The sequence below is a fragment of the Buceros rhinoceros genome, unplaced genomic scaffold (genome assembly GCF_000710305.1).
Source record: "Buceros rhinoceros silvestris isolate BGI_N320 unplaced genomic scaffold, ASM71030v1 scaffold9558, whole genome shotgun sequence".
Classification (NCBI taxonomy): Eukaryota; Metazoa; Chordata; class Aves; order Bucerotiformes; family Bucerotidae; genus Buceros; species Buceros rhinoceros.
Window position 1 is genome coordinate 4828 of NW_010427403.1, and position 9882 is coordinate 14709.

General features: G+C 41.9%; 1 protein-coding gene across 1 annotated transcript in view; it reads left to right on the plus strand.

The window, feature by feature from the left end:
- KIAA1551 (KIAA1551 ortholog) overlaps positions 1 to 3271 on the plus strand; it is a gene marked incomplete at its 5' end in the record, with an annotated part of 8091 nt that extends 4820 nt beyond the window's left edge. The window contains 3 exons of the mRNA XM_010141879.1: positions 1 to 602; positions 1917 to 1991; positions 3129 to 3271. The exon at positions 1 to 602 is cut by the window's left edge and continues 2 nt beyond it. Coding sequence (XP_010140181.1) covers positions 1 to 602; positions 1917 to 1991; positions 3129 to 3271 — 820 coding nt within the window. The remainder of the gene's footprint in view (positions 603 to 1916; positions 1992 to 3128) is intronic.
- Between the last annotated feature and the right edge of the window lie 6611 nt (positions 3272 to 9882).

Here is a 9882-nt window from a genome sequence, read left to right on the forward strand (position 1 = left end):
GAAACAATCTGAAGCAAAGAATTTCAAGCAGCTTTCACATAATTGTATCATAAATACTGACAAAGCTAAAAAATTGAATGGAGAAAATGGCTGGAAAATGAAGAGTTCATTAACAGATCGCTCTGTGCATAAACTACAGCGAAAAAGAGCTCGATCTTCTACTGTCCCTAAAAACTACTTTTCTAACAAAGAGAGACATCTCGATGATCAAAACAAAGACAAGGGCTCTGAAAAAATGTTTCCCGATAAAAACCTGCTGTACTTAAGTAGAAGAAATAACAGATTAAAAATGCATCTGCAAAAGGAACCAAAAATACATTACCTGAACAGAGTTGCATTTAAACGTACGACACAGGAACGCATATATCTGACCAAATTAGAGACATCACCTGTCAGACCTGTCTGGCACAAAAAGCCCAAAGTGTCACGAAACAGCCCAGGTGCAAAGAGAGATGGTTCTGTCTCAGAAGTTGAGAAATCATGCGAACCTGAAGTACTTGAATTTAAGCTGTGTCCAGAGATACTGTTCAGAAATCCAGGCACTGATGAAGAAAGCTTAGCTGCAAAGAATTCCCTGGAAAAAGAGAAAGCAATTGTGGCAGGTATGATGCTATCCTGATTATTAATTTGTAAGTAGATTAGCTTGCAAGTGAAAAGGTTGTACTTCTAGAATTTATGTTACTCAAAATTGCAGGCAATGAAAACGTGGGACTTCGGAAGCTGAAGGTTGAAATAGCTTAGCTAGCTTTCTGACAGACTGTAGCTCTGTGTGAAGCTGAAAAAAGAACATGAGACTTTTCAGTTTAATGTTTTATTCTTTTTTCTTAAGTTTTACAAAATAAAGTTAGAGTACTTTAGAGTAGGGCAGCTTTGAGTAACTTTGTGGGAAGTAGCATATACAAGGGCTGCTCCAAAAGTAATGCCTCCTACTTTGTTATGTTGGCCCACAATGTCAGAGGCGGGTGTTTGTGCTGCGGCAGTAGATGTTGAACCTTCCTGCCAACATTCACAAATTTTGTTGTTGTGCGACAGTCGGCAGCAGAGGAGCCTTTTAACAAAATGGTACCTGACATGAAATGTGTGTGAAGCAAAGGTGTGTAATTGAATTCCACCATGTGGAAAACATTGCACCCATGGTCATTCATCAACATTGCTGCATGTTTACAGAGACCAACCAGTGGGTATTAGCACAGTGAGGTAGTGGGTGGCACGTTCCAGCAGTGGTGGCAGTGATGGTGGGTCCCCTCTGCTGGTGCAGATTCTCAGATGAGTGCTGCATGCAGGCTCTTGTTCAGTGCTGGCGAAAAGGCACAGTCCATGGTGGTGACCGTGTCAAAAAATAGTGTTTTGTAGCTGAGAATTCGTTCCATCAAATAGTGTTTCTGTGCTCTTTGAATCTGTTGTAGTTTCCATAGAAATAAATAGGAGGCATTACTTTTGGAGTGACCTGTGTAGCTTGGCTTGTTCATAGAAAGCAGATTCCCTTGGCATAGTTACCAAAGGTGATCTGATTTGTGTTCAGTGTTCACCTGTTTGTGTATAAATCTGGCTGAGGAGGTAGCGGAGGGAGAGATCTTTAGCAGCATTGGGGAAGAGAGAGGGCTTGGGCCACACATATCCTACATACAGTCTCCATCACCTTTGCCATCGTTGCTTTAAGCTGCCTTTTTTCCTCCTTTCCTATACGCAATCTTTTAGTATTTTATGTGGTGCATTGTTAAGCATGTTTAAGTCAAATACTGTATTTCATTTTAAATAAAGCCGAATCTTAAGTTGTATATAACTAGCCCTTGCAGTCACTTTCACACCCAAAGGACATTTCCTTTTGCATGTGCTAGTATATGTGTTAAAACTGACTAGAGACCAAAACTTGTGATGTATGAACCTCAAAAACATTTTTAAAATGTTCTCTTTAGGTGTCAAGAGTAAAAAAGAAGATTGGTTAAAATGTGATCCAGTGAAGGAAAAAAAGCTGGAAGAGGTCTTTGCAGGTGAGATGACTCCTGATTGTCTGTTTTAAAGTAGAAGTTAAATATTCTTTGCTTGGTTTTTAACTGTTTCTTTACAGCAGCAAATCTTAATAAAGTATTTTAACTTACTCTTTACTAGCTCTGGTGCTGAAATGGATACTGTAGAGTAGACATAGAAGTTTCAAATATTTGTAGAGATTTTTATTGCCATAAGAACAAGTTGTTGGAATTTTTCTTCATACTTGGGTACAGTTGAATTGGAGGTAGCACTGGTGACAAGATTCAAGTACCGTTTTAAACTGTGGGTAAAGACCAAGCTAGTTCTTTCCCACTTTAAAATGTAGGGAGTGATGAAACAAAATGTAGTGTGAGACTATAAAAACAGAAAGTGATTTTTTAAAATTTTATTTGGCTTTCAGAATACACTGGTGCTCTCTGTACACACACCGATGCTCAGAAGGACCGGGACTGGTGTGTCCCAGTAGTCTGAACAGGGTTACTTGTATGACACAGAGAGGAAGAGCGGTGCCACTATTTGTTTCTCTTGATTGGCAAATTACTTTTTTAGATGGTCTTTTGTATCCTTTAGGAGTCAACAGTTACAACAGTGGTGTCTTTCATCTCAGGATCTTGGGCGAGGTTGCTCTCTGCTGTCTTTGTTTCTCTGCTTTAGGTTTCTTTCTATATGCCCTTGTTTTTCTACTGGTCTAGCAGAAAGTGAAATGCATGCTGTAACCTTGTTGCCATCCTTTTCCTCAAGGGTGCCAACCTTGTGCATGTCCTGCCGACAACTTACCTGTGTTGTGGTCTTGGTGCAAACAACGCATTTTGTGATGTTTACATCTTTTATTGCTGTTGAATGTATCCTTGGCTATAGGTGCCTGCCATTCTTTTAACCCTTCCACTTGTTTCTTTTCTTACTTTCAGAAACAATTGCACATTTGCATTCAAATCTTTCTTGATGCTCTTTAGAAATCTCTCGTACGAAGACAACCAAATGACCATTTTGTGCTTAAAGATGCATTGGAGAATGATGTAAATCTGAGGTGCCTAGTGCTTTCGGAAGGAAGTTTGTGGCATCCTTTTGGACAGTGGGTGACCTTAAGTACCGCACGCGTAAGGAGCAGAGTTGCTTTAACCCCCTTCTTTGTCTTTCAGCTGAGGACAGTATTCCACTTGATACAGCTATACAGATCCTGGATGGAAATGTTGAGGCTCCTCATATTCCAAACAAAGACTCAAAAGAGGTGTTTCAGACCTACAGAAAAATGTATCTGGAAAAAAAGATGCAAAAGCCTTGATAGCACTCCTGCGTCATAGATGTTACTCAGTATAACTAAGAAAAAAATGCCAACGCTTAAATGCTTTTTCCTGTTTACTTATTATTTCTGAATAATTGCTAAAATTTTTTTTTGGGGGGTGTTGGCAATTTTTCCCTGTATTTGCTTCATATCTGTGAATGACTGAGGTCTTACTCTGTATTTATTGCACAAATATCTCTGGTGCTGAAATGCCATTGTTAAATGTTTTGTTTCTTTCTGGCATGTTTGAGTCTTTTTTTAAAGATACAAGTGTTAGTTGAATCTTGACCAAAAAAACTCAAAACTTGTGTGAACTTTTGTCTGTTTTCTGATTCTGGAAAATTTCTATTTTGATACTTTCCATTGCTGGCAGTGGAAAAATATTCCTACTAGAGTGGGATTGCAGTGGATTCCCAAGCATTACACCTTTATTTTCTACTTATGCTAGTCTGATTGTTTTGCCTCTAATAAGGCTTTCTATTTTTGTAGAAACTTTTTTTTTTTTAAACTGGGAATACAAATATGAAACCTTCAAATCAAACATACAGTTCAGGGGTTATCATGAAGTATTTGTGCTGCTACCCAGTTTTTTTACATTTCTTTTTGTGGAACTTGTACAAGTTGAACTCTCAGTTCTTAGTCTGAACACAGTGCTGTAAACTGAAAGTTGGCTGAAGACTTCTTTTGATTTTCTCCCTCTCTGCTTTCTTTACACTTGAAAGACAAGTGTGATTGTTGAAGTGCAGGGAGTTTGAGTTCACTCAAAGAGTTCACTCTGGTCTGGACTGTGTTGCTTACTTTAACCAGACTGTAATTAATTTCTTTGTTTAGAAAGTGTTAAATAATGTTTGACCACACATTCAGTGTGACATAAGAGTTATATTTGTTGCTGGGTATCTTGTTTAAGTGCCTTTTCGTTATTGTTCAGAACTTTGAACTGAATCATATTTTTTCAGAAATTTGTTACTTGATTCTCCCTATCTTTTTAAACCTTTGTACTGAAAGTAAAAACTGTAGATATTTCACTGATTGATTTTTATACTTGAAATAAACTTTTGAAGGCTATGCCTTGTCTTTTTTTTTCTTTTTTTAGTTTAAAAGTATATTGTGTTTATTGCAGTTAGCTAAATAGGCATTGAAGATATTCCCGTAGATGAAAAGCAGCTTTAAAGTAAGTGCCAGATCTTCCTTCTTAGAATTTTTTGTAGTTGCAAGTGAGAACTGGCCTTGACTCCAAGTTTTTTCTAATGAACTCCTGACGTCTTGTCCTTATACTTCAGAAAACACATCAGGAATGTTTCTCTCTTCAGCATACTGCTTCCTGCTCTGACTTGGAGTTGGGAATTGGTTGACATGAGTACTTAAAAAGCCTTCCGTACTACTCCTTGCTGGAAATACATGCTTGTAGGCGCCTTGGATATAATTACCCAGTGTAAGCATAACAATTTCCTAGCTCTATCTGTATGCTGAATTAAAAACCGGGTTTTTTGGGAGAAAGCAGTCCTCCTCTTCTGCCCAGTGTACCTTTCTTCTCTCAAGCTAGGCAGCTACTTGGGAGGGTTTTAACTCCCTTACTGTCTGGCACAACTGTCCTCTTAACTTTGATTTTTTTTCTGCCTGGATGCCTCACTATTAGTTTGTGGGGAATTTTGCCACTGGAGAATTTTGTAATAATGTTGGCAACTCTGATAAGGTTTTGTTTTGCATTTTCTTAGGAGTTTAGTATTATACTACCTGCGTTAAGGAAGATTCATTGTAGCCTTAAGTGTACTCAGTACAAACACACAGTTCCTGTCAATAATTTATTGCGGGTTTTGTTCTGCATGATGATATATGAAGCTAACTTAAATGCTTGGGTGAATTCTTTTCAATAGAAAATTACTCAACGCTTGACCCATGATGATTATATTCTAAATATTTGGAGAAGTTTGCTCTCTGACCCTGCGCACCCAGTAAGTGAGAATGCAGTTTTGAGTCCCAGTGGATATAGCTACATCTTCCTCTCGTATCGAGGAGTGAATCTTGGTTCAGTGACCATGTTTACTTGTGTCTACAGCACTTTGCTATGGCTGTTTGGGATAGACTGGCCACATTCTTTCTGCTTGGTTAATGTGTTGGCTCAGTGCTTAACGCTGTAAGTCTTCACACTCAAAGTACTTTGCGTGTACGGCTGGTCTCCAGCCTGTGCTGTTTGCTGCAGAATTGCTGCATGCAGCCGCGTACTGAAAGGACTGTGCCAAATGCTCTTACTTGGTTGCCATTTCTTCTGCTCCTTATGGTGCTGACTGAAGCCGTGATACTACAGCAAGCCCTTGGACAGGCAAGATGCAGACATCCACCTAGATGTGGCTACTGTGAAAAAAACAATGCTGTGTTAATTGAAGCGAACTGACAAATATGAGCATGAAGGCATTCAGCAGCACCAAAGTGACCCATCATGGATGTGGCGTGTGCCCATTATTTAGTGTGTAGCCTGTTCTTGAATGGACTTGTGATATGAATGTCACCAGTAGAGTTACTTTGTATAAGCTGTTGTGGCTGTGAGAGCATTAGTAGGTCTTAATGGTCCCAATCATCCCTATGCAGGAGCTCCACCTGCATTGTCCCAGGAACTCCATTTCAGATCAAACCAGGGCTTCACTCTCTACCTGATCAAGGGCTGCCTGGCTTTGTTGCAGTCATGTCTGTGTGGGGGCATGGAAATTGGCCATTGAACCAGACCCTGACTCATGAATGGTCTTCCTGCCTGTACTCAGATGTATTTTACTAGAAAGCTGCAGGTCAGTCCTGGCTATGTCCTACCCTGGTTACCATCACTGGATCCGATCCTGGCCTGCAGATTGACTTCCTGCCTTCACATTGGCTCTCCTTCATCACTACAAGCTTGTCTGGTGATTTGGGCTCTGACTTCACCTTGGTTACTATCCCTTTGGATAGTCTGGTTACTATGCCTTACTTTGGTGCTGTGAGGATGGGGCCTTGGCTGGCGAGGCCTCTGCCTTGCCAGTCATGGTGTCTCCCTCAGCTTCTGGTCCCTGGCCCTTAGGGAGCTGCTGGTCCTTGCTGAGCTCTGACAGATACAGAACTGTAGGATGGGTGTGTGCAACATCCTGTCCATTGGTGTCTGTCCTCTCTTCTTTCCTCTTCCAGGAAACTTTCTGTGTCAGTAGGAAGAGCTACCACTGGTGTCATTCTTGCCTTTGTGCCCCAAGAGAGTAATGGATGAGGTTGCTGGTAAGTGTAAAAAGGTAGATGTCGTTTGCCACTCATTTTCAAAGACAAGAAGATGTCCCACAGAACTAGAGAAGACTGGTCAGCAAGCCTGACCCCTGTCTTTGGGAAGTTTTGGTGGTATGCTACCCCCTGCCACTCAAAGCTCACTTGAAACCTGAAGTGATTTCTCTCCCTCACACCCCATGCTGCTCCTCCCTGGGCCACAGATCAGCCCAGGGGAAGTCAGGCACGGATCTCAAAGGACAACAAAACAGAACACTAAGGCGCCTCCCTGGTGTGCTGGGCCTGCTTTCCTAGCCTTGTACTGCTCTCCCTATCCTTGGGTTAGTCACCACTGGATAGCCTGGTACATGTGTACTTGGGTCATGATAACCCAATACATCTGCATTTGAGTTGAGGCCAGCCAAGTGGCCATGTGAAACATTGGAAATCAATGATGTTTGTGTCTGCGTAACTGGCAGAAAATGCCAGAATATTATGACATCGGAGGCTGGCCACAGTGGGAAAATACCTGACGAAAATCAATCATCTCGGACTCTATAAATAGCAATGCTGAAGTGAGACCCTTTGAGCTCTCCTGGGTCACAGCAGGCTGGGCCCAGCATCTGCCCTGGGTCAGGACACCTCTTGGGTACAAACTGCACAAAAGGGACGGGACGAAGTCAAACTTCTAGAGACTCAGTAATCATAATGGTGGAGCATTGTGAGTGTTTGCTGTCAACTTGGGAAGGATATTTTAACTCTAAGCTGGCCTCTCCTTCGTCCACCGCGCTAACACAAGTGCGTATGGGTGTCTGTGTCTGTGTGTGTGTTTTACGATTGTATCTATGCATATGCACGTAAATACACACACACACATATATATATAAAGAATATCCTACAGTAAGTTAGCGTGAATCTTGTCGTCCTTGTAACTAAGTCACTACTTGATTGTAACATATTTGATGGGGTCAGCCTGTCACTTCAGACTGGTTAGGGATTAAGCGCCACTACAAAAATCTGCCCCTCACTATTAATAAATCTTAGATTGCTGCTTAATCACAACTGCGTTGATATTTTCTCCTGCAATAGAAGTTTGTAGAACAATCCTCCATAAAGCCACAGCTACCCAAGTACAGTAACGATGAAGTGATTTGGAATAGTCAGCATGGATCTACAAAGGGTAAGACACCTGACCAACCTGATAGCTTTTTATGATGAGGTGACAGATTCTGTGGACAAGGGGTCTGTAGAAAATGTTGTTCGCCTTTAACAAAGCTCTTGACGTGGTTTCTCATAGTATTCTTGTAGCCAAATTGGAGAGAGATGGTTTGGATAAGTTATCTGCACAGTAGGTGAAAATTAACTGATCAGCTGGGCTTGGACGGAGACCCTCTGTGATCAGTGGTACGAAGTCCAGCTGGCATCTGATTACTGCTGCATTCTTCAGCAGCTGATACTTGGTCTGTCATTGTTCACTGTCTTCATTAATGTATTGGAGAGTGGGATGTAATGACCCTTTTCCTGTTTGTATGGAGAAATGGCGTCCTCAAGATACTCAAGAGTGACTTTCCGTGGAAGTTCAAGGAAGGCATGCAGGGTGTCTCCACAAAACACTTGCTTTCTCTTGGCCACTTCCAACAGATGAAGCTAGAGATTCTCTTAAGAGCTGGTTTCTAATACTGTGCAGAGGCCATGGCCCCAAAGGATGGCCTGTCGAGCAGATGCTTATCTTCAGCTTCAGTCAGCAATGCCTGCATAGGAAATCGGCTCACATCCGCTCCAGGAAGTGATAAGGATCCCCTGCCCTAACCAACTATTGAAGTGGTGTTGGAAAAGGTCAATAGGTTGGAAGTCTGTGTAACAGCAAGATAACAGATTTGACATGGTTAACTGCAGCTCTGCTGTTTCCTTTGACCAGATAGGAATGCAGATGCCATAAATTCAGTGGCTGTTTACTTCACGTAATTCTCAAGATGTTGTAAATCACACCCATTGTCACGCTGTGCGTCCAATTGTATCATGACCTGGTCCTTGTAAACAGAGAAGAGAGACAGTCATCAAGAAAAAAAAAGGTGCAGGAAAGCATGTATTAAAAAGTGCTGCTCTTGGGAACTTGGAAAAACATTACCACCACATTTGGTGTTGACGGTACTTTCCTTCCTAGGTGTTGTAAGTAATCTTTTTTCCTACTGATGCCTCAGTAGGTGAGTGCTAGACAGGTGTGTGCTCTGCTTTCCAATCAAGAGAGATTTTCTTGGTGACAGACAGGTGGGTTGTAATCTAGAATACGGCCTTTATTCTAGAAAACTGGTCCTTTAAGTTTTCCTTTAAACTTGGTTGAAGTGGCTACACTTCCTACTTTCCCCTTTCAGTTCTTGTCCCTCTGCCTTCCCACACCTAAATATTTGGCCCTTCCTTTTGGAAACCTTGTCTTCATCCTCACTTGTTTTCCTTTCTGGGACTTGTTGAACTTGCAGGGTTGCCACTGCAACCTTGTTTTCTCATCTTCCTGGTCTCCAACTTGTCTTCCTCTGCCTGCAGGCCCTCAGCCTGTTTTCAGCTCAGCAAAACTCACAGTCTTGGAGCTTTTCTTGGGCTCTTGCTCCAGTGCTACCAGCTCAACCATGCAAAGCCTACCTCATGTCTGTGCATTTAAGCCAGGGAGTTTTTTATTTTAACTTTGCTGTCTGATCATCAATCTTAAGACTCCAAGGGTGTCCTGGTTTGAGCTAGAAGATGGTTCCCTGCTTCCAGCTCTTGTGCACAATTAATGTAACATCTTCTAGCGGACAAGAAAACCAACTGAGAATGTTTGCTTTCTCCCTGCAGGCTTAGGCTGGAGCATGCCCGTGCCAGTGGGAGCTTTGGAGCACTTATCTCTGAGTCTCAACAAGTCCCCTTGGGCACATGCAAACAGGTGATCCAGGCTAGGGTGCTCTGATTTTGTTTACTCGCCCCTTATTTTAGAGGGGTAGTGGTTCTGGGGGAGATCAAAAGGCACACAGCCACATCAGGAACCCATGGTCTAGGGTTCCAGTCCTTCATTTTCAGCAGAAGGATGCTGACATTTCCCAGTGAATGCAGCACAATTTTTCTAGCATTGTATTTGAAATGACTGATATTTTTCTGAAGAAATTTAAAAATAAGCTGAAGCTAAGATCCATTCATATGGCATGTCAGATAAGGCAGTTAAAGTTTGGTAGTCTGTGGTGGGTTGACCCAGCTGGCAAATAAGTACCCACCAGCAACTGGTTTGCTCCCAACTCACCTCTGTTGGGATGGCAGAGAGAATAGGAGGAATAAAAGCAGGGAAACTCATGGGTTGAGATAAAGGCAGTTTAATAAATGAAGAAAAGGGGGGGAAAAGACCCAACAAGTGATGCGATTGCTCACCA